Below are 23,541 nucleotides of genomic sequence, written 5' to 3'. Positions count from 1 at the left end.
GTTTCCTTTTCTCCCCAAATATAATTTTTTTACTGACAAATTGCGTAACAGGACATTAACATTCACAGAGCGTACAAATTATCATCTGATTATTTTTAGAACCAGTTTATCAACTGTTTGAGGTAAGAACTTTTGTTGGATCTGATTACAGATCTCTGACCAGAGCCACAGTTCTTTGAAACAGAAAAAAAAAAACTGCCACCAAAAAAAAAAAAAAACAAAAAAACGGCCACCTTGCTATACATTAAAAGTGAAATCTGCTTTATATTTTCTCACTCCCTACTTTTTTAAGGAGGGTAGAAATTTTGGGAGAAAGAGGGAGCATCTGGGAGACTTCAGAACAGTTACATCTATCTGCAAACTTTTCTTGACCTACTGGTGTCAGAGAACTCAGAGCCTCTTCAATATGTGAAAGAGAAATTTAATCATTTGTTCATTCATTGATTCATCTGAGGCAGAGGGAACATGTCAGGCAGAATGGAGAAACTTTCTCCGAGTCACAGTGGCAAGTGACCACCACAGTGGCATTGTCAATATCATTGCCACTTACACAGTATCCCAGTAAATGACTTATCCCATAGCAGTGATACTATTCTCTTCCGTTTGGCCTTTTCAATCCTGGGAAGGATTTTTCACCCATCATGAGTGCCGATTGCTACTTAGAACAACTTTGCTGTGACCACTGGGGCTTTGACTTCCCCTAGAACTATCTCTACGGAGCCAAGGAAATGCTGCCTTTGGGCAGGCACATTTACTCCCTCTTGCCTATTTTACTTTGGCAAGTTCAGCACAAAATCAGGCTATCTGGATTTATGACTTAACAGTGAAGGCCAGGAGCTTTTGGCTGAACACTAGATGAAGGGGTTGACTTAGGATTAGGGCCTGTGGTGTACAAAAACAAGCGCCACTAAACACTAGAGTCACACATTCAGCACAACGAAGTGTTTACACCGTGAGGAGCACAGATGAGCTAAGACAGTGGTTCCTGAATAGCAGCACCAGTGTCACCTGGGAATTTGTTAGAAATGTGATCTGGGGGGGGGCCCTGCCCCAGACCTAACTGAATCAGGACCTCTGCAAAAGAAGCACACTAACGTCTGAGAAACCCCTGGTCTGAGGTAGCAGCACCACCGCCCTTCTGGAAATATGCACAGTGACTAGGGTGCCAGGCAAAACTGCCCTCTATTTTAATTGTTATTTTCCGATCTGTCTCTCTCTGCTGAGTACTTAGAGTTAAATTCACCTAAATTAAATGCTCTTATGGTGCAACTCCACTGTATCCATAATTATGTGGCAATGATATCATCCCACATTTTCTCCCACAATGTCCTTATTAAGGCTGTTTAGATTAACACGCATCTTTTAAGATTATGTTGATTTTTTAAAAGAAATTTTAACAAATCTGCATGAGTAGCTCAGAAAATCAAAGATAAATGACCCACAGGCCTGCCTTTTGAGGATATGCTCTCCTCTGGGGCAAAGATACACTTCCCTAAATGATAAAACAGAATTTTTTTTTTAATTTTTATTTATTTATGATAGTCACACACAGATAGAGAGAGAGGCAGAGACACAGGCAGAGGGAGAAGCAGGCTCCATGCACCGGGAGCCCGACGTGGGACTCGATCCCGGGTCTCCAGGATCGCGCCCTGGGCCAAAGGCAGGCGCCAAACCGCTGCGCCACCCAGGGATCCCCTATAAAACAGAATTTTTGACAAAGGATGCTGTCCCTGCTCAGAATACGTGCTGCTTTTAAATCCTCTTTCAGCAGCCTCGTTGATGTTAGCACCCTACCTTGGTTGGTTAGGGAGTGGCAACTTTGAAATTCAGTTAATTTAGCAATCACTGTTCAGGCTGCAGACATAACACTGAAATCTGCAACTTGCCAAAGAACCAAGGACTGCTAGAATAACACAAGTGAGATTACCAGAGGGAATTGTGTGAATGGACCACTGTGCTCCTTCACACAGACACTCTGCTCGCTGCCCCGAGGGACTCGGCTGAGTCCCTGTGGTTCCTCCGTAGGAGACCTCTGTTCAGGGTAGTCATGCTGTCCAAACAGATCACACTCAGGAAACTGTTACCAGCTTCCCCAAAAATGCAGTTCCCTTATGCTGGTCCCTGGTGACACTTTCACAATCAAGCTATAACCAAACGATACTATGGCAAATTTTTCTTAAAGCCAGATGTCTTTAAAGAACTGCCCTTTTGGGGCACTGGGTATCTCAGTGGTTGAGCATCCGCTGGCTCTGGTCGTGATTCCAGGGCCCTGGAATCGAGTCCCACTGCAGGGAGCCTGCTTATCCCTCTGACCATGTCTCTGCCTCTCTCTATGTCTCTCATGAATAAATAAATAAAATCTTAAAAAAAAAAAAAAAGAATTGCCCTTTTATGATGACACTGTGGATTTACTACCGGTTTTGGTGTTGAGATGGCCCTTCTTTCATGAAATAATAAAGATGATGGGTTTTTAACATCCTTCCTGGACAAGATAAAAAGTTGGCAATGTGTACCAGTCTGTCACAGTGTTTTTGACATTTTCTTGATCTTTGGATTCCAAACTTGGGAACTACTTCTCCGTTGAACCAGGACTTAGCACAGCAGGAGGTATTGCCCTTCCAAGTGAAGCCAGCCAGTTAGCCATTCCTTTGAAGGCTAAAAACATGCCTGCTCTAAAGAAACAAAAAGTTAATTTCAAAAACAAAATAAAATATAAGGTTTAAAATCAGCCCTACATTCTTGAGTTACTAAAATGACTGCACTGGTGAGAAAGTCCAAAGACTTTCCAAACAAGGAGGACTAGAAGAAACTCCCAATTAATAAATTTATAAAATTTGTCTAATTTATGAAAAGATGGGGCCACTAAAGGAGGGACTCGATTCTTTCATTGGAACACTTGGCTTTCCAAGAAAGATCAGAAAGAAGAAAAATCCAAAGCAATCACAATTGAAATTGCAAACAGAAATGTTATCTTCCAGAGAAGAGAAGTTCTAAACCTCACACTGAGGAACCCCATCCAAGAACCAGCTTCAGTTTTTTGCATGCTGTCACTGCCGGAAATGGAAATAAATTTCCCCAGGTTGATCTAGACTTTGAAATGCATTTGGTAGTGCAGGACACAAAACAGTGCTCAGCCAGGAGGAAGTCTTGGTTGTGAGAACCATTTGGCCAACTGTCTATCAGCTGTGGGGTGCAGAGCCAGTAAAGCAGTAGCTGTCAAGCCCAGGGTAATCACACTAGAATCACCCGGTGCTTTAAAACCAGACTTGCCCCAGACATGCGGTAAAGGGTCCCCTACCATTGTTTTTCTAAAGCTCTAGTCACTAGAGCTGCTTATGTGAAAATATTTGTTACCTCTAACTCCAGCCTCAAGAGCCCCTGGAGGCACAAGGAAGGCACAGGGGGAGAGGGGCTCTGTGGTCCCCACATTTGTGGGAACTCCGTAAGAATAGAGTCCTGGTCTTTCTGATGTCTCATGGCTACATCCTAGACTGAGAACAGAACCTGGACCTTCTGAGCCACAGTTGAGGCCAGAGGCCTTTATTCTAGGGCTTATTCATTCTTTTGAATTCTTGGTGGTTTTCCCTCCTTTGATGTCTATTTGTAAGAGAAAAGAAGTGAAGTACCAGGCTGGAATCAAGTGTGCTCTGCTGAGGACTGCAGACCCCTACTTCCCCACCCATTAACCCTACGGACCCCTGTGAAAGTCGTGTCTTAGGAGCATGGTTCTCAGCTGGGGTACGTAGCAGAATTAGCTGTGGGCTTCTTAAGACTACAGGTGTCTGTGCCCACCTCAAGCCACCTGACTCCAAATATGCAGGCGTGGGATTCAGGTCCGTGTGGTTTTAATAAGCTCTAGTTATGTAGCATCACTTGAGGGTGGTGGTTTTAAAGCATCTGATCTGGCGGCGGCAGCAGCAGCATCACCTGGGAGCTTATTAGAAATGCAAACTCAGCCTCTTCCCCAGATCTCCTGAATCAGACGCTTTGAGGGTGAGGCAGCAGTCTGTGGGTTAGCAAGCCCTCCAGGTGATTCTAGGCACACTCCAGTTTGAGAAACTCTGCTTAGGTCATCTCTTTGGGTCTCAGTGCACAAAAAGGTGCTTTTTGGGTTTTTTTCCTTAAGCAGCAGTTAGGAAAAAATGTCTAAATGAATGTTATTTGATAATTTCCTAGCTTATAGCTCTGACCTAACTGCTCCTCTGCTGATAATTCAGCAAATGAATTCACAGGTCACTCTTTGTCTCTTAACTTCCCCTGGAGCATTTGCCCCTTGCTCCACTAGTCAGCCACCTCTGGGAAGCCTGCAGGGCCCATCTTCAACTTTATTCCCTACTGAAAGCTTTTATTTTGTCTTTTCCCTGTAGAAAATAAGTGCCTGTCACATTTATTTTGGTCCTTCTTAATGGCTTATGTATTCTCTTTACCTCCCATCCCCTGCAACCTTGGGCAAGTAACTTAACCTGTTTCCTCATCTGTAAAATGGAAATAGTACTAGCACCAACTGCTTTAATTAAATGCATTAACTCTTGTTGAGGTGCTTAGAATAGTACTCAAGTGTCAGCTAAAAGTAATTATTATTCCTAACATTAAATAATGGACATACAACATTCTGTAGTGCCCGGCACATAAATATAGCTTTCCTCACTAACAATTTTAGGGCACTAAGCATTTGGCACTTTTGGTAGTTGTGTTTATCCTCTTGTTAGCTGTAAAGCTTTTTGATAGCAAGTAATTTTTCTTTCTCAACTCTGAATCTCTCTCCAAGAGTACCTAATATATGCTCAGTAAATGCTTATGGAATTGTACTGCATTCCAAAGTCCAGGTAGGCTAAGAATTTCCATAGGAGCCCTTCCTAAGCCTGACTCCATCTTCCTTTTCTTTGGGGGGAGTGCCTTCATCCCCTGGGTTCATGATAATATCATCCTTCCTCGAGGCCCTAGAGGAGGCAAATGTGTCTGGGTACCTGGCTCTTGAGTCCAGTGAACAATGCCCTCTGCCTGAAATCTCTTTCAGATAACAGGTTCCTCTGAAAATTATCCAGAATGGCCTAGACAGTCTTCCTGTTTTTAATTACATTCTAAAGAGCAGATCTCTGAGCCATGTTTCTGACTCCTTGCCAAACAAATGAAATTCCTTTTTAAGGCAGTGTTGTCTTGAGGCAGCGGTGGGTGGGAAGGAGAGGGAAGTGGTACCTGAAGACCACGTGGTGCGAGGGTCTCATTACTAAATTGTAGTCAGATGGGTTTTTAGGCATCGAAAATAAAGGCATCAACTTGGTGACACAAGTTGAGGATCCCAACTGCCTGGGGCTTCCCTGCTGCTTTGTAAAGATGAGTGTCCTCATACTTGAACTGACTCTGAATTAAGAGCAGAGGTATGTCTGTAACCACAGCTGGCAGATGGTGGATAGTGTCTTCCATGGGACCCAGTCATATTAGAGCTTGAGCCCCCACTTAGCCTTTTGAGGCAAACTTCTTTTTGTAACAATTTGATGTGTAATGTGAATAGTCCATATTTTTAAATCCTGGATTATTGCAAGTTTATAAGATTTTGCAATTTCAAGTAAGTGTTTTTATTACCATAATCTTTCACATTTCTATTACATATATGATAGTTTTTTCTAGAAGTCAGTAGTGTTCACCAAGTTATGAGATACTTAAATTTCAGCAAGACCTTTGATGAAGTCTATCCTGATGTTCTTGCAGATGAAATTCTAGGCACAGAATGATCAAGGTAGGAGGATTTATAACTGATCATGAGTCGGTAAGAGTTTGGAGTGGGCAGGTCAGGGGAACGGTGGGGGTGGGCAGGGAGCTGCCTCTGACACTCACTGATGTCCTCTGTCCTCCAACTGGCCCAGTTCACAGTTTCAGTAATTATTTGATTGCAGGCATTTATGACATGCTTGTCACACTGAGGTTTACACAACTTCTGTTGGATGATGGATGTGTTCTGTGGAGCATATCTGGGTTTGGGGACATACCCAAGACCCCTCCCCCAGTCAGTTGCCAGTGTCACCTGTTTTACTCTCTCACTACTTTCTCAAATCCATCTTCTCCCTATCCCTTCCTTACTTCAGAGCCTCATCATTTCTCCCCTAGACTACTGCCTGACTTTGTTGCTTGTAGTAATCCATCAGTGGCATTCCCTAGCCTCCAGAAGAATGCCCAGGCTCCTTCACATGGCCTAGGAGGTTCTGAATGTCCTGGCCACCATACTTCTCTGGACTCGTCTCCTACTATTCCCCACCTCGAACTCCATGCTGTAATGATATCAGACTGCCTGTAGTTCCCCACACCGTCCATTCTGGTTCATTCCTATGGTCCTTTGCTCTGCCTTTGGTGGCTCCAACACATTCTCCCTTCCCTTCCCCTTGAAGACTCAGATTATCATTTACACCACAGTATTGGAATTACCTGGTCATTCCTTTCTCACTCTCAAACTAGACTATAAACTCCTCAAGCAGTGTTCTTATTTTACTTAGTGCCCTTCACGCAGTAAGTAGGCAATAAGTGTTTTTTGATCAGAAGTAAAAATACAAAAAGATCTTGGCAACCTAAAAGGGAGACCATAAAACTTAAGAGATAAACTATACCAGTGGTTCTACTTGGGCTTAAAACAAACAAACAAAAAAAAACAGGTCCCAATCTAAGTACTGAGTGCAAGGTGGGAGAAAGATGACTCACCACCTTCAGTAGACCATGTAAAAAAAGAAAGGCTGTGGTTTTAGTTAACTTTAAGGTCCGTGAGTCAACAGTGTGATGCAACTACTATAACCTAGTGTCAGAACAGGGAAAGTCATCGTCCTGTGGTCATACCACATGGGAGAGTCATGTCCATTCTATGGCGTCAGACTTTGAGAGAGGTAGAGCACGTCCAAAGGAGGGCAGCTAGAAGAGTGAGAGAAGACGAACCCCACCATATGGGGAGTAGTTGAAGGAAGTAGGGGTGTCTCCTCTGGGGAAGACAGGGGCTCTGATGCCTGAAGGGCTCATGGAGAACCTCAAAATGCCAAATTAGGCCAGTGAGTAGAAAGTCTCAAAAGAACTCAGTGACACTTGGATCTACTAACAGTGCAATAGTCTGTCTTATGAGCTCTGAGTCACTGTAGGAGTGGATCAGGAGCCTCCGAGGAAAGGTGCTGCAGAGGAATCTGAGCCCCTAAAGGAAGTTTGGACTAGATGTGCTTTTATCCTGCTCAACTCTGAGGCTTAATAATTCAGGAGGTCCCTGAGTCCATAATACTGAATATTGGGAAGGGGTGCCAGGAGCACATTCTCTGATCCAGGAGCCTTTTGTCCCTCTGGGGGAGACATTATGAATTACCCAAACAGAAATTGCTTCTGGGCAAAGGTAATAAGTGACTAGCCCACTTAGGTTCAGACTTGTGGCTCATGTCTTCAGACTTCTGAACATAGATGGGCTAGTCACTTATTACATCATTCCTGTGAAATCTATCCAAGAATGGCGCCTGGTAGTCCACCCCGTGTACTCAGAGCCTTGCATTCTCCATTATCCTTTTGTGGAACTTTGAATAAAGTGATTACCTCTTTTCCTTTACTTTTTTGTTTTCTTTTTTAGCTGTGGAGTGTCTTGGCTTCTGGGAGGATGTCAGAAGGATCATCTCAGGATCAGAGCTGATAACGGGATTCACCTATACCTTCACGGTGCCAGGCCTGCCCCAGTACCTCCAGAGTCTCACCAAACTAGCCATCACCACAGCGGCAGTGGCGGCCCAGGCTGGAGAGCAGGCAGGGAACATTCCCATATCCTTCTCTCAGCTGTTGGAGTCTTCCTTCCCTGAAGTGCGCCTGCTGACATTAGAAGCCCTGCTGGAAAGGTTCTCAACAGCAGCCTTGGGATTAGGAGAGAAGGGGCTGCCACCTTTGCAGCGGAATATGGGGGAGACATTCTTGATGTTGGCTGTGAAGGAAAATCACCCGGAATGCTTCTGCAAGGTAAAGTCTCTGGCGTACTGACCGTCCCCTTCACCATAACAAGATCACCTAGACAGGATTGGGTTGGGCTTCTCCAGGAGCAATAGGAAGAAGGTACAACATCCAGTGAGCAAGAATGCTCTTCATATAGTGTTTGTCATGGCCTCATGCATGGAAGGGCACTAAAAAAGTGATAACGATGGTAATGATGATGGCAGTAAGCCAAGACAGAGATTGAGAGGAAGCCACTCAGTGCTGTAAGAAATGCAGCATTGAAAATTGGCTATAGACTGTGGCAGAGGGTAGTCTTTGTCAGTGTGGCTATTTGGGGACAGATGGCCACCTAGAAAGGAAAGGAAAGGGCACTGACCTAGCAATCAGGGCATCTAGACTCTGATCTCAGGTCACCTAGGTCCCTTGGGTGTGTCACTGCTCTACCCTGTCTTGGTCTCCCAAAAATAGTAAGGGAGAAATAAGAAGTCCGTGAAGCTTTTTGAAAGATAGACCCCCTTATTGGTATAAGTGATGATTATTTGGCTTTGGAGACTTTTTCCTGAATTTTTTTTTTTTTAACACACAGATATTGAAAATTCTCCATTGCATGGACCCCAGTGAGTGGCTTTCCCACATGCAGCGCTGTATCCACCTCACCCCAAAGGAGTTCCTGATCTGGACAATGGATATTGCTTCCAATGAAAGGTTTGCCCCTGTATTCCATGTGCAACCTCAGTGTGACATGTGCTCCATCCCAGCAGTCACTTACATAATGAACTTGAGCACAGTCCTCCCCTAAGGGCTTGGGTTCTGGGTTTCCTTCTGAATCTCATGAGCATGTTCTAAGCTCAAGCCGTAGAATGATGTCAGAGTTTCACATTAATAACCAAATGGTAATTACCTCTGGAGGCATTTGTATGGCCATGAGGTGAGCATTTCCACCTTTCACGATGGAATGGATTACAGACTATCTGCAAAAACCCATCCATATATAAAGTATATTTGGGTTTATTTTTTGTGTGTTTTGGCTTACTTTGTCTAGGTCTGAAGTTCAAAGTGTAGCTCTGAGACTTGCCTCCAGAGTGATTGCCCACCACCTACAGATGTGTGAGGAGGTAAGGCTGATTTGGCCTCTGGCCTAGGGTCTGGGTTTTTGCGCTCTTCTTCACTGGGAAGGTGTCGACAAAGGTGAACTGTCTCAGCAAGCAGAATCACTGAGGCATGTATGCGCAGCTTCTACAAAAATGTTATTCTTTTTGGTTTTTCACTTTGGGTATAACTTATGTAAAATTTTCTGAGTCAGCATTTCTTTTTTCTTGTCCTGGGCATACCTGATTTGAATCCGTGAGGGTAACACAACCTCCTCTCCTACAACACATCGACACCCACACTCACACATTCACACACATGCCCAAACCCTTTTTTTTTTTTTTCCTATTTAAAGATTTTAGTTATTTATTAGAGAGAGAGTGAGTAAGAGAGCACAAGTTGGGAGAGGGGCAGAGGGAGAAACAGTCTCCCTCACTGAGGAGGGAGCCCAACACGGGGCCCAATCCCAGGACTGCAGGTTCATGATCTGAGCAGAAGGCAGCTGCTTAATGGACTGAGCCACCCAGGTACCCCTAGACCCTTTTTTTAAAGAACAAGTGAGCAAGTCACTAGGATTGCATCCTGGCCAACTAAGTATGAAAATACATCCCTAAGGGTTAACTATTTCCCCAGAACATGGCCTAGCTGACTTTGGATGGAGGCCCAGATGTGCTTTATCTCTCTTACATGTCCTTTAGGGGAGAGGTGGAACGAGAGTAACCAAAACAGCTTCCTAGGAAGATGCCCTAAGACAACTACATGTATACTTAGGGGCATATGAGAAAGCTGCCGTCAGAGAATTATTAAAAGTAGAAGGCAGTCGATACTACAGTAAAATTACCTGAAGCTCCTGGTTACATGTGACCATACTATCATAGTGGCAGCATAACATCGCAGATTCCAGTTCCTTATGGTAAAGTGGCATAGCCAGAGGTGCAGGAGATCAGATGGACAGGGATGGAGGGACAGTGTCGTGAGTGAGAAGGAGCTTTAGATCATGACTAGGAAAGAGGCCCAAGAAATCCAGAGGAGGAAGGGAGTGTAGGCATGCTAAGGAGAAGACTTCACAGAGGAGGTCGTTGAGTTCAGAAAGCAGGGACTGGGCAGAGGGGACAAAGGGTGAGAACTAAGCAGATCCATGGTTTCCTTGGGTCATTCAGAGACACGCCAGGAGGCCAAAGCTTGCTGGTCACTAGGAGAAACAAAGAGCAAAAAAAAAAGTCAGTGGTATGTATTGGGGGCTTAAAGGGGAGAGGTTTGTAGGAAGGGAGAGGATTTGCTGGAAAAAACTACAGCCCAGAGGGAAAAAAATTCTAAGCAAATAGTCACAGGGCAGCCTATCCCATCTGCCAAAAGACATCGTTCTCATCTACAGGCGTCTACGTTTTCATCTACTACTAACCAGTAGTCATGTGCTTCTTAAAGGCAGTACTTGATACTCGAATGAAACATTTGATAAAATTGGGAGATTTCCAGGGAGAGAAAAATTAGCAAAACCATAGAAAAACACATGAAGGAAGTTCCCAGAGAGACCTGGGTTTTTTTGTACATTAGGAGTCAGCCTCTTCCTCAAGGTCTAAGATGCTCATCAGTTTAGTTCCACAGAAGCCCATTAACAGTTATTTTGAACAGTTAAAGAGACTTCTTTTTTTTTTTTAAGATTTTATTTATTTATTCATGAAAGACACAGAGAGAGACAGAGACAGAGATACAGGCAGAGGGAGAAGCAGTTCCATGACGGGAGCCTGATGCGGGACTCGATCTCAGGACTCCAGCATCACGCCCTGAGCCAAAGGCAGGCACCAAACCACTGAGCCACCCAGGGATCCCAAGAGGCTTCTTTAATCGGGGAAGTAAAGTATATTTTGAACAATAATCCCATTTCTAGAATACATAGAAAACCAGGGTTTAAAAGATGGAGACAATCCAAATGTCCATCAGCTGATGAATGGGTGAACAAAATGTGGTTGTCCATTCAATAAAATATTATTCAGTCACAAAAAAGCAATGAAGTGCTGATATATCTATAACGTCGATGAACTTTAAAGACATTCTAAAGAAAAGAAGACAGTCACAAAAGACCACATATTGTATGGTTCACTTTATATGGAATGTCCAGAATAGGCAAACCCATAGAGATAGAAAGTAGATTAATGGTTTAAGGCTGTGAGTGGGGAATTTACAAGATGGGGCAGAGAGGGTTTTGGTAACTAAAGGGTACAGGATTTCTCTTTTTGGTGATGAAAATGTTCTAAAATTGACTGGTAGTGAGTGTACAAACCTATGAGTATACTAAAAACTCAACTATATACTTTAAATAGGAGAATTGTATCATGTGAATTGTATCTCAATTTTTAAAAAGCTGTTCCTTTAAAAAAAATAGAGCTTTGTTTAAACAATAATGTTAGTTAGGATACTGCTTTAAATGTTACAGCAGAAACACTTAAATATAGTGGCTTAAACTAGATCACAGCAGTCAAAGCAGATAGAGTGGCTTGACAATATTGGGCCCCCAGGCTCTTGTACCTTCTCATCCTGCCATTCTCAACATATCTTCCATCTTATGGCCCCAGATGGTGGCTCCAGCTTCCACCATCTTGTCCTTGTTCAGGTAGCAGGAGAAGAGAAACCCAGGAAGGAAAGGTCACATGTGTTTCCTAAGGCTTGACCTAAAAATAATACACGATTAATCAGAACCTAATCACATATTACTCTCAAGTGCAAGGGCGTTTGGGAAATGTAGTCTTTAGCTGGGTGCCCACACACCCAGCCAAAAATCTAAGGTTCTGTTCCTTAAGATAGAAGGAATCTGGGGTAGGGGACGAGGGGTGGAGTTGGGGGGGATATGCCTGGGTGGCTCAGTCAGTTAGGTATCTGCCTTTGGCTTGGGTCATGATCTCAGGGTCCCGGGATCAAGCCCTGTATGGGACTCCCTGCTCAGCAGAAAGCCTGCTTCTCCCTCTCCTCTCTGTTCATGCTCTCTCTCACTATCTCTGTCACTCTCTCTCTCTCCAATAAAATGAATAAATTTTAAAAAAAGAAAAAAAAGGAAGGAGCATCAGGTTATTGAAGACAATGGTATTATTTGCTGCCGTGGTCTTTTCCCAAAAGGCTTGTCTTTACTGAAGCTATCAAATACACCAATGTTCTGGTACCCTTTTTTTTGCGTCAGAAAGACTCCAGGAACTTGCTTACTAGTTTTAGTGACTCAGTATTACTGAAAGACAAGTCACATTTTCTTCCCTGGGCTTGTTTATTTCTCCCTAGTTGGGTTGGAAAAGCAACTACAAAAACCTTTCTTCCCTGTAGTAAGAGCTAATTTGCAGATCCTATGTGGTATAGGTGGCTCGTACCTAGTTCCATGTCAGCCCTTAATTGCGTCTGCTCAACTGTCATACACTCTGTGCTTTCAGACCAGGGACTCAGTGGCCCCCACACTGAAGCAGTGGGTTCAGTTGGTCGTCTCATCCTGTGGAGAACACCTTCCCACAGAGTCCAGGCTGGCTGCTGCGGAAGCCCTCACCAGCACCACACCGTTCTTGCTTACCAGCCCCCATCCCGTTCTTGGTAAGTGCTCTGGGCTAGGGGAAGCCCGTTGCACCAAATGAGTTAAAAGTGTGAATAGACACTCCAGAGTAGAAAAGAAGGGAAGATGAAACTGACCCATGTGCACCATACTTTTGCATCTTTCACACGTGTTCCCCCCACCCTCCTAACTCCTCATTTTTCACTAAGAGCCTCTTAACCAGCCTCTTTCTTTCAGCCTTGCCCCCAAAGCCATTCTCCTTATGCTTCCAAAAGCTTGTGTGGTCTTTCCAAAATACAGAACTGATCGTTTCACTCCACTTCTTAAAGCCGTTGAGTGGGTTCCCATTGCCTTCAAGATAAAATCTAAATACCCTTCCAAATCTAAATCTAGATTTTAGATTTAAAATCTAAATACCCTCCTCAGCCCTCCCTGCTCATCAGCCACATTCCCCAACACAGGCTCCATACATCATTGGCAGGGAACAGTCCTTGAGACAAACTGCTGCTTGAATGACTTCTGTTTGTCTTTCAAGACTCAGCCTAACTGTCATCTCTTCCAGGAAGCCTGATGCAGTGATCTTGGTGAGAAAGCAATGGTCAGGGTGAAGCCAGGGCATTGAGGAGGAAGAAAGGACAGGCTCAAGGAGTGTTTAGGAAGTAACTCAACAGGACTCCATAGAGGTTAATGTGAATGGAAGATTCAAAGAATAAGAATGAGCCACAGTCCCAGCATCCATGGAGCTGTCAGTGTAGTTGTGGAGAAAGGAAATAATTGTTTTTTTAGATGGTGAGATTCAGATTTTAAGCCAGCACAGTTCAGACCAGTGAAATGTCTCATCCCTGGATCTCCCTGGGAAACAAAGTTGTCTTTGATAATCCTTTTAATTCTTTCTTCTAAGTGACTTCCAGGCATTTTTCTTAGACCCAAAGGAGGACTGGAAGGGGCCTTCATTGATGGTGATTTTTTTTTAAGATTTTATTTATTTATTCATGAGAATACACAGAAAGGAGAGAGAGAGAGAGTCAGAGACATAGGCAGAGGGAGAAGCAGGCTCCACGCAGGGAGCCTGACATGGGACTTGATCCCAGGTCTCCAGGATCAGGCCCTGGGCTGAAGGCGGCGCTAAACCGCTGAGCCACCTGGGCTGCCCCATTGATGGTGATTTAATCATCAGACCCAGAGGAATAAGAAAAAAAAACTTCACCAAAAGTTTTGATGAAGCTTCTCCAATTAGTATATCATTTACAGCATTTTCTGGGTGACTCTGGATACTGTAATGCTAGCTCATATCAGGCAAAATGTATGTAGAATAATCTAGAATGCTGAGTGAAATATACTAGTTAAAAGCCATGGTTCATAATTAATTTCTGGAACCGGTTATAGCATTATAGGTAATGAGGAAGAAGGCCGGTGGTGGTGATGGCTATAAGAGCATGACAAATAGGTACAGAACTGAGAGACAACAGACATGAAAGTGCATGGGGACAAGTTAAGGACAGAGCAGTCATTTAAGGAAAAAGAAAATTTGAAATGGACTAAAGAAAGAAGACTGAAGATCTCAGTGGGGATAAATGACCAAGCTTTAAAGAAGCAAATATTAAGAAAGGAAAATATTAAACCCAAAAGAACCATTAGAATGGATAGATTCTGAAAGACTGCGTAAAATTTAAAGCCAGATTTAAAACAGAGAAGAGAGAACAAAACCCCAGAGAGAACGTTGCTGTTCTTGGTATGACTAACGCCCTGTAAACTCTGCTACCAGGTTCTCTGCAGGCAGATGAGAGAGAGGGTAGTCGGGTAGTCTAAGGAGACTTCGTAGGACAGGGTAGGTACCCCATCGAAAGGTTAGGGATGATGGAGTGATGGTTTCCTTTGGCTTACCCACTGTGACTCTGCCCAAGCCTGGGCCCACCCCCTGGACAGCACATACCCTTTCCATGAGGCACAGCCACACGTTTCCATCCCTGACCTCTCCTTGTCGTGTGTCCTTGGTGTTCCTTGCTATTGCTCAGGAACAAATACTATCTTTTCCTCTCCCATTGTCCATAGCAGCACCTGGCGCAGGGACCACACAGAGTTCCTGCCCAAGGAACTCTGGTGGTCAGATAGCAGGCCCCACACAGACTCGTCCCAGGCTATCATGGATGATTCCCTGCCCTTTTCAGTTCTTACCACCACCACCTCAAAGTATAATCTTTTTTTTTTTAAGATTTTATTTATTTATTCATGAGAGACATAGAGAGAGAGGCAGAAACATGAGAAGAGGGAGAAGCAGGCTCCCCACAGGGAGCCCGATGTGGGACTCGATCCTGGGACTCCAGGATCACCCCCTGAGCTGAAGGCAGATGCTCAACCACTGAGCCACTCAGGGGTCCCCCCAAAGTATAATCTTGATTGAAACTTTGCTTTCAGAATTTATAAGCTCCAGCAGTCACTCAAAGCAACACTGGGCTAGTTTCCCCAAAGCATTCTTGATGCATAAAATTTCATTCCTGAGAATCATGAGTCATTGTGGACAGCTGGGGCCAGGGCCTTAGTCAGCCGTGCCGCACCTTCTGGGGGGCCTTGCCTTGGGCTGCTTGCCTCCAGAAGCCTTCCTCCTCAAAAAGACAGACATTTCCAAACTGCCCCCTTAGGGCCCTCTCTCTTCCGTGTTTATCCGACTGCCAAGTCTTCCTTTCTTGAAATATCCAGGAAGAAAAGAATGGCTGTTGCTCATTAAATACTGCTGTCTTCCACCATGGATTTAAAGCACTATTTGTACCTGCTTATAAATTGAACCATAGGTCATTTGAATCCCTTTTGGTCTTCTTAGGTTTGCAGGATACACTTGCTCTCTGGAGATGTGTCCTCACCCTCCTGCAGAGTGAGGAGCAAGCTGTCAGAGATGCAGCCACGGGAACGGTAGTGACCGCAATGTCACAAGAAAACACCTGCCGATCAACAGGTACCTCATTCTTACCCTTTTGCAGCAGCTTACTGCTCCCAGACAGAAGTTGGCACACTTTTTCCGTAAGTAGCCAGAGAGTGGATATTTTAGCCTTTGGTGGCCATTTGGTTTCTGTCTCAACTCTGCTGTTTTGATGGGAAAGCAGCCCTAAACAACAGATAAACGTGTGGGCATGACTGTGTTCCAGTAAAACTTTACTTACAGAAATAGGCTGCTGCCCAGATTTGCTGACCCCTGCTCTAAGACATCATAGAGAAAAATTGTCTTCAAAGACAGAAATCTAGTAGGCAGTGCTTTTTACTAGTTACATTGTCTTTTTTTTTTTTTTTTTTTTTTGCCATCCTTTTTAAATAAGGCTAAGTCCTGATTATCTGTGTGGTTACATAACCTGGGAATCAAAGCTCCATCATTTTGTACTTCTATTAATTTTTGCCTGTGATAAAAACAGATGCATGTGAGACAAGTTAACTTGGAGTAGAAGCAAGGTCACACCTCTGGACAAGTGGCCAGCTGGGAGGGTGACTGCCCTGGTGGACTTGGATTCCCTTCACTAGGGTTGTCTCAAAAGATCTCTGGGTCAGCCATCCCAAGAAGCAAGAACACCATTTGGAGGCAAGAGATCACAGGCCTCTGTAAACAAAGAAGTTTACCTTGATAGCAGAATGGGAAAGGGAATAGCCATATAGGGTTTGTAACGAACTCTGGGCTCCTCATCCCAGTGGTTGGGGATCTTGGGGGCTTCCCTTGGAATATGAACTTCCTTGTACCAGAGTCTTCTGTTGTAGTGGCATATATGGGAGAAGCTGGTTTTTTAATAATCTCTTTGTGATGCTGCTCCAGAGCACATTTGATCAGGACCAGCTTTGCCTCTCAGTGGGAAGACACAGTTTGATCTGGTAGTAATGTGCAAGCTGCCCTCTCCTCACCCCTTTCTCACGCTGTCAGAGTTCCTGGGTATGTAATTCTGCCATTAGTGATTCATTCCTTTTTCCTACTGTGTGTTTCCCTTAGAAGGACACACAGAGCATCCAGCAAGTGCTCAGTAAATATTTGGTGGAGTATAATACTCACCAGATCTCTCTAGGACCCTCTCCACCTAAAATGGGAACGGTTATTACATCCTGGAACTCATCAGTGGACTTACTCCTTCCTAATCTTGATAACTGTTCTCTGACTATTTTTACTTCTTTCAGAATTTCTCCCAAGTTCATCTAGAGTAAAAGTGTATTACCACAGTCTTCCTCCTATTAGTTTGAATTTTTCCTCAAGAAATACAAACCAATAATTATATATTGAGTGCCTTTCACACGTAAAAATCCATGTGTAAAGCCTCTGCAGGAAGAATAAATGTAAAAGACTACCTATTTTTGTATTCCTCGCCTTGGCCCATAAAAAGAGGTATGAAAAAGACAAGAATTCTATAATAATTAAATGTGGTATGCTACCTTGGACCAGGTCCTGTGCTAGAGGGATGAAAAGCCGTACAGGAAATTTCTAGAAGAACTGACAATATTGAAATATTGTCTGTAGATTAAAATCAATGTTAAATTTCCTGTATTTGATAACTGTACTGTGGTTTTGTAAGAAAATATTTTGTTCTTAGGAAATCTACAACAGCAATATTAAGGCATAAAAGAGGCACGACACCTGCTACATACTCTCAGATGGTTCAGGGAAAAAAATTGTGTGTGCATGTAAATAGTGAGCACAGATATGGGGTTACTATACTTGCATCTTTTCTGTATATTTGAAATTACTTAGGAATAAAATGTTTTTTAAAATATCCAGTTCCACAACTTGAAAACACCAACACAGCATATACTGCTAGACCATCTGACTGGTTTACCTACAATACAGCCCCTGTGGTGACTCCTTTCCCCTAAGTTATATGAAAGCATCCTACCCACCCACTCCCTCCGTTTTGTTTTGTTTTTTGTTTTTTGTTTTTTGTTTTACTCATTTTGAGTGAATTTTTGAATCCAAAAAAATCAGACCCAAGCCAGATTCCTCAAAGGTCTCAGCAACATAATATCACTGTGTGGGGACACTCGCTCACCACTTTCTCATGTGTTCCTTGTTCAGCCTGGCAGCAGTACTTAGACAGAACCTCTGTAATACAGCTTGGTTTTCTCAAGCAAAAAAAAATATATCTTTCTGTTTGGAACTGACAAGTAGCTGAAGGCTGAGGATCACCCCTGATTTTTCGCTTTAGTCAGAAGTTCAGCCAGCTAATTCAGGAGAACAATATTGTCTTGTTTTGACATTTCTTAAGGATATCAAGTGGCTGATGGTAACTTTTCTTATTCCTTCAGCATGCAGGGATCTTGTAGACTACACTACTAATGGTTTGCTCTGTGGTGTCCAAAGTTAATCATCACTATTGAGTCTTGAATGGCTTGAAAACACATGTCCTTAGTTTTGTCCCCAAGTCAATGGTTTAATGAATGTCACAGTATAATATTATTAAATCATGGCAATATTTAATGTTTTCTTTGAGAAGATTAAATATTGTAAATAATAACAATAATAATTCTCACTTTACCTCCTAAGAATAAAGTAAAACACAAGGACTCCCTGCCTCTGAGACCCCATCCTATAAATGAGGGCTAGACGTGGTCCGAGAGCTTTGCACGTACACTATCGAGTAGTGAGTGTGCTGGGTGCACAGGGATATGCAAGGTGCATCTTGACTGTGTGGTCTAGGGAGGTCCCTGAGAGTGGGGCTGGCCCAAAAGACAGGGTAAATGGGACCCAGAGGGGAGCTTTACAATGCAGAAGAAGATAGAGCCAGAACTTGGGAGAGTCGGGGAGAGCTTGGGAGCCGACTAGGGGGCCACATGGCCAGAACACAGGCAGAGGCCAGGGGAGTGGGGTGGAAGAGAAAGCACGCTCTCTTAGGATGATTCTGAACGCCAAGTTAAGGGTCTCCTTCTATAGGTGATAGGAGGCTGGAGAGGGCTCTAAAGTGGGGAGCAGTGTTGCCAGTGGCATGTCTGAGGAGCTTTTTCTAGCAGCCATGTGCCAGGGGACCTGGGCTGGGGTCCGGGAGGGAGGCCAGCTGGGAGCAGGTAGCAAAGATCCTCCTGAGCCGCTGTCGGTGGAGATGGGAGGGGAGAGCATGGCAGGTCGACTGCTGGTGCTGGCAGGAGTGGGTGAGAAGGGAAAGCAGAGAGGGCTCTGGGGCCTCAAACCTGTGAGGTGACCCTGGAGAAACACCCGGATGCGCCTCTGGCACTGACAGAGCAGTTGAGCAGTCACCTCCCAGGAAGTGAAACTACCAGGAATTGGGAAGGGGACGGAGACTACAAGACTCTGTGATCTGGGACAGAGTATTCCTCAGGCCGTGGGGAGATGGGTGATGGAAACTGAGAGGGCAAGAGGGGGCCTTTACCTGCTGCAGGAACAGCTCGGCCCTGCCCTGTCCGGCACACCTCGCAGTTATCCTGGGAGCCCCAGTGCGGGTTCTGGAAGGCACAGGAGAGGCAAGTGCTAAACCAGTCATTCAGACCGCATCCCTAGCTTGTCACTTTGCCCACGGCTGGCTTCAGGTGTAGATTTGTGGCATCTGTTGGTTAATGATCCTGGGAGGCCTGGTGAAAATAACCCCATGCTTCATCCCGCATGGTCACCTGGAAAGTGAAACGCACAGCCGGTCAACAACTCTCTGAGTGCCCCCGGGGAGCCCAGCTTTGCAAGCATGACCTAAGGAAGCCCCAGCAGCACCACCCTCTCTAGCTCCCTACTCCTAGATCAGCCACCGAGTGCTCTGAGAGGGACGGTGGAAATGGCGTTTCTGGACTCAGGAAGAAGGGATTGAAACTTGCAGGTAGGACAAGAAAGGGTATGGGCAGGGCTCCAGGTGAGGCTCCATCTTCTCCTTACCCTGCTTGGACCCCTACTTCCAGCCTTGGAATGCTCTGGAAAGAGCTGCAGTTTCCAGAGCAGGAGACACTGAAGGCCATCAGCTCTGCGGCTCCTGCCTCCCTGGGCTCCCCGCTCTTGCCAGAGCAGCTCACTCATGCTGGTCCCGTTCACATCAGGATTTCATGTTGGATTCCACTTGAACAGAGCTTCCGTTGGGTGTGAGGAGCAGAGGGACCAACCTGGACAGTATTTACACTTAACTCACTAAATTTGTGTGATTCTCAAGTTAGGCAGAGTTCTGGGTGAGAGCAACAGGGAGAAATTTGAAGGGCTTCCAGACCCCATACCCATTTCAGTATTTAGGTTCAAAAAGAATGACTTCTGGGTAGCAATTTCTCACGTAAAAAGTATAAAGGACTTTTAAGAAAGAGAGATGGACAGGCGCGCGCACACACACACACAGGAAAAGAGAAGCAAGCCTACCTGCACAAGCACAGCTGGTTGTTCTTTTCCTTGGAGGCCTGGCTCCGAGTAATTCCAATCCCTCTCTCTCACCAGGCCTCTTCCCCACAAAAAATCATGTAAAACTTCTGCTCATCCTTTGTAGTGACACCTTAAATCCCACCTCCACCACCCTAGCTTCCCAGGATCTCCACTTCTCTGAACCCCTGCTGTCTTTGCCTCACCCCACATCGCCCTTCATTGTCTACTTTCTTAGTATTTTCCTTTTCATGTGCTTTATGTAGCTTTGTCTTCTCAACCAGCCCCCGAGCTAGATATTCTCCTGTTACATACACTGTGGGTGCTCAATTTGTGTTGATGGACTGCCTTTTGACCACAGTAGGCTGCCTAACAGTCAGGAACTGCCTGGTCAGTCTTGAGATCCTGAGGACATTAGTGCCCTCTGAACCGAGAGAGTGCTCCAGAACAGGCAGCCTGACCCTCTGTGCGAGAATCCGCTCCAGGGGCAACTGGAGCAGCAGTGCTAAGTGACCCACTGCCCAGGTCTTGCACGCTAAGAGCTGGCCGCCCTGTAGCGCTCAGCTCTTCCTCACCCTTACCTCTCAGGTCTGGGCCTCAGGCTGCGGGGCCAGGGAGCAGCAGGAGAGACACAACAGGAGTCTCTGTGCTTGGCATGGGGAGCCCTGGAGATTCCAGAGTAACAGCATAGCTTAGCAGGGAGGTGAAAGAGCAGACCAGGAACAGAAGGTAAAAAAGTGAGAGTCAGAGGTGAGAAGATGGGGCCGTAGGCCGGTGGCTTTGTGGGAAGAATTGCAAGTCATCTAGCCTAGGGCATGGTGAAGAACAAAAGACCCAACATCTGCCCAGTTTCCCCCAAACTGTATTCCTCCCCCCGTACCCATGCCCCTACCTCCTCGCACACATGCACACGTGCACGGTTGCTACCCACACAGAGCCCGAGAGACAGCACAACAGCACCAACATATCTCACAGGCTCCAACCCTTGAGCAAGCAGGGAGGGAGGCCGGGTCACGTTGACATTACACAGCAGCCCCACGGCAACGCCCGGTCAGCAAAGCCCCGGAGCTGTGGGGCTTCGGCTGAGTCACAGGCAGCTCCACCCCCAGAACTTCTAGGACTACACACCAAGGCCTCCAGCCCACCCAGCCACACGCCCAGGAGAGGGGTGGGGGCGTGGAGGCCTGTGCTATTTTCAATTCCCAGGTGGTCCTGGAAGAAGAGCCCTCAGAGTCTGGCCTCCCTCCTCCCTCTGCCTCCCTATAGGTTCTTCCCTGACCTGCTCACATGTGCTGTCCCCACAGTGTCTCCTCCGTGCTGTGGTGCCAGAGCCTGGCCCCAAACGCAGATTTAGAGGGCTTTCAAGCCCCTTGAGGGTAACCTGAGGTGTATATACCAAGTACATTTTCCTGGAGAAAATGATCCAGATAAGATAACCACCGCACTAGAATGAGCCTTCACACCTTCCAGGCCTGACCTGCCTCCATCATTTCTTTTTGCCTGTTCTTAAACTCCGAATTGTTTTCTCAGTTCCTCCATCACACCTACCTAGATACAGCTTTTTCTCTTAGTATTTAAGTACGAAGCCGAAAGTGGTGACATCAAGCATATTCGTTTAAGAAATAGTTACAAATTGCCTGTCCTCCAGGCTTCCCTTCTTTCTCAGAATAAAAGCCACCTCCTAAAGTAACATAAAGCCATACCTGACCTCACCCCTGCCCTTCTCCACCCTCATCTGCTACACTCTCTCCCTCTCTTTCTTTCTGCTCCAGCCACCCAGCCTCAGGTCCTTTGCACTAGCCACTCCCTCTGCTTGGAATGGTCTTCCCTGGTCCCACACAGCTAACCTCCTTCCTGTCATTTCAATCTCTGCTTCAGTGTCATCTCCACCGAGAGCCTGCCTTGACAAGCCAGTTTAGAGTACCCACCCAGTCGTCTGCTGGTTTAACTCTCTGCTTAGTCCTTTCACTGTCTTATTTTACTATTTATTTACTTTGTTCTTTGTCTCCCCCTACCAGAATAAAAGTTCCAAGAGGGCAAGATTTTTGTCTCTTCTGCTTGCTGCTATATTCCCAGAACCTGGCACATAATAGATGCTGGGGGGGGGGGGGGGGGGATCACTATTGAACAATCAGTTGAATAAAGGAATGGAGGAATGCGCCCATCACAGTAATTAAACACAGTAAAAAGATCAGTGATTTTAGAAGCAACCGAAGGCGAGGGAGGCAGGGCTCTTTGAATTCTCTTTGTTGTGAAATGGCCTGGAGGTGGCGGATCCTTGTTACTGCAGACCCAGTTGGCTACCTTAGGCCCCACGTCTTCCCAGAGACAGTAACTCAACAAGGAACTGATTGAGCACCTGCTAAGGCAAGACCACAGTGGTAAAGCCTGGACTAACTGTCCCCTCCCTCGCCTTTTCATTTCTGTCTCCCGCTAGATGGAATTTCTTGAGCAAGAATTCCATCCGTAGTAGCCCACTGGGCTGGGACGTGGCCAGCCAGGGGAAAATTCCAGTTGATCCTCAGGCCCCGGCCAGGAGACCGGGCCTGCGCCAAATGGATCCACCTGGAAGACCTAGAGCTGGTGGCGGCAGCCCTGAGGATGGAGGCCCCTTCATCCTGGGGCCTCTTGCAGTAGTCTCCTCCCCATTCTGAGTAGGCCAGCGGCAGGGGTGGGGAGATGGAGAACATCACCCAGCAGGCACTCTGGCTTCTTTCAATTCTCACAGCCACTCAGAGATATGTTACTTTGCCTCCATTTTAAATACGAATCAGCTAAAGGTCAGAGTTGAAGCAGTGGACCCCAGGCCCTGCGGAGAGAAGTAGTGAGCAGCGATAGAGCTCAGGTTCCATAGGGACAAAGGCCTTGCACATTCACTATTTCCTCTGACACAGGAAGGGGACTCTGAACCCAGCCCTCTAGGTTTGGAGCCAAGGAGTTAACTGAAGAGGGATGCTGAAGGGCTTCTAAATTCACTGTTGGGTTTGAAAGGAAGGCACTAAAATCAACCCAGGCAAATGGCTTGGGGATCCTGGAGCTCAGATAGAGCTTATCCCGGGGAAGGCAGTAGGAGTTGGGGCAGCACGGGTGGATGGCTGCAGTGGGAGGTGGCGGGAGGTCCACCATCAAGGTTGATTTGTTCCCATTTCCCAATCCCCTTCCTAAAGGATGGGGATCACAGGACCTGAAGGGTTTAGATGTAGAAACCAAAGGCCAGGGAAGATAAATGATTGTCCCAGTGTTACATAAGTAGTGGGGGAAAAGGTCTAAATTGACACAGACCCTCCCCCACCCTCCCGAGACAGAGCAGCTCTTCTCTACTGCTCCCCTGGCCTCAACTTACAGAAGTGACAGAAATGTAGGGGCGCCCCTGAGAATACTCTGGACTCTTGGGATGGGGCCAAGGGGTGAAGTCGGAGCTGTGGGGTAGGGGCAGAGGAGAGCAAACACTGCCTTGGAGAGAGGGCCTGGAGGAACTCCAGCATCACAGGGCTGGGAAGAACAGAGTGAAACCAGGCATCTCCCAGCAATAAAACCACACCCTGTGGTGAGCCCTGACACTCCACAGCCTTGCTCTCTCTGGGGCCCTGCTCTTAGGGCCTCTGGGTGCTCATCCATAGTGCCAATAGTGTTCCAGGGGAGGAAACACAACAAGCTGGGAATTGTGATTCTAACTCCCAGGAGGACCTGTGGC

At 45.8% G+C, this 23,541-nt stretch overlaps 1 protein-coding gene and 1 long non-coding RNA gene across 9 annotated transcripts in view; one reads left to right on the top strand and one right to left on the bottom strand.

Annotated features, from left to right (window-relative positions):
- Nucleotides 1–23,541, top strand: part of THADA (THADA armadillo repeat containing) — a 332,024-nt gene that overhangs the window by 262,497 nt on the left and 45,986 nt on the right. For all 7 annotated transcript variants that reach the window (XM_025465181.3, XM_035696069.2, XM_049115488.1 and 4 more), the window contains 5 exons: nucleotides 7,586–7,962; nucleotides 8,522–8,640; nucleotides 8,978–9,050; nucleotides 12,438–12,591; nucleotides 15,369–15,500. In XM_025465181.3, coding sequence (XP_025320966.1) covers nucleotides 7,586–7,962; nucleotides 8,522–8,640; nucleotides 8,978–9,050; nucleotides 12,438–12,591; nucleotides 15,369–15,500 — 855 coding nt within the window. The remainder of the gene's footprint in view (nucleotides 1–7,585; nucleotides 7,963–8,521; nucleotides 8,641–8,977; nucleotides 9,051–12,437; nucleotides 12,592–15,368; nucleotides 15,501–23,541) is intronic.
- On the bottom strand, nucleotides 9,201–21,911 carry LOC112671192 (uncharacterized). 2 transcript variants are annotated; one of them, XR_003143456.3, is made up of 4 exons: nucleotides 19,386–21,911; nucleotides 18,895–19,132; nucleotides 11,551–11,693; nucleotides 9,201–10,216 (listed from the first exon to the last, which is right to left on the bottom strand). It is a non-coding gene; the product is annotated as an uncharacterized LOC112671192 (long non-coding RNA). The 2 variants fall into 2 exon arrangements; XR_004803045.2 differs by lacking the exon at nucleotides 19,386–21,911 and having other exon boundaries at nucleotides 9,203–10,216; nucleotides 18,895–19,373.

This window comes from Canis lupus, chromosome 10 (genome assembly GCF_003254725.2).
Source record: "Canis lupus dingo isolate Sandy chromosome 10, ASM325472v2, whole genome shotgun sequence".
NCBI lineage: Eukaryota > Metazoa > Chordata > Mammalia > Carnivora > Canidae > Canis > Canis lupus.
This window is presented reverse-complemented; position numbering and strand designations above follow the sequence as displayed.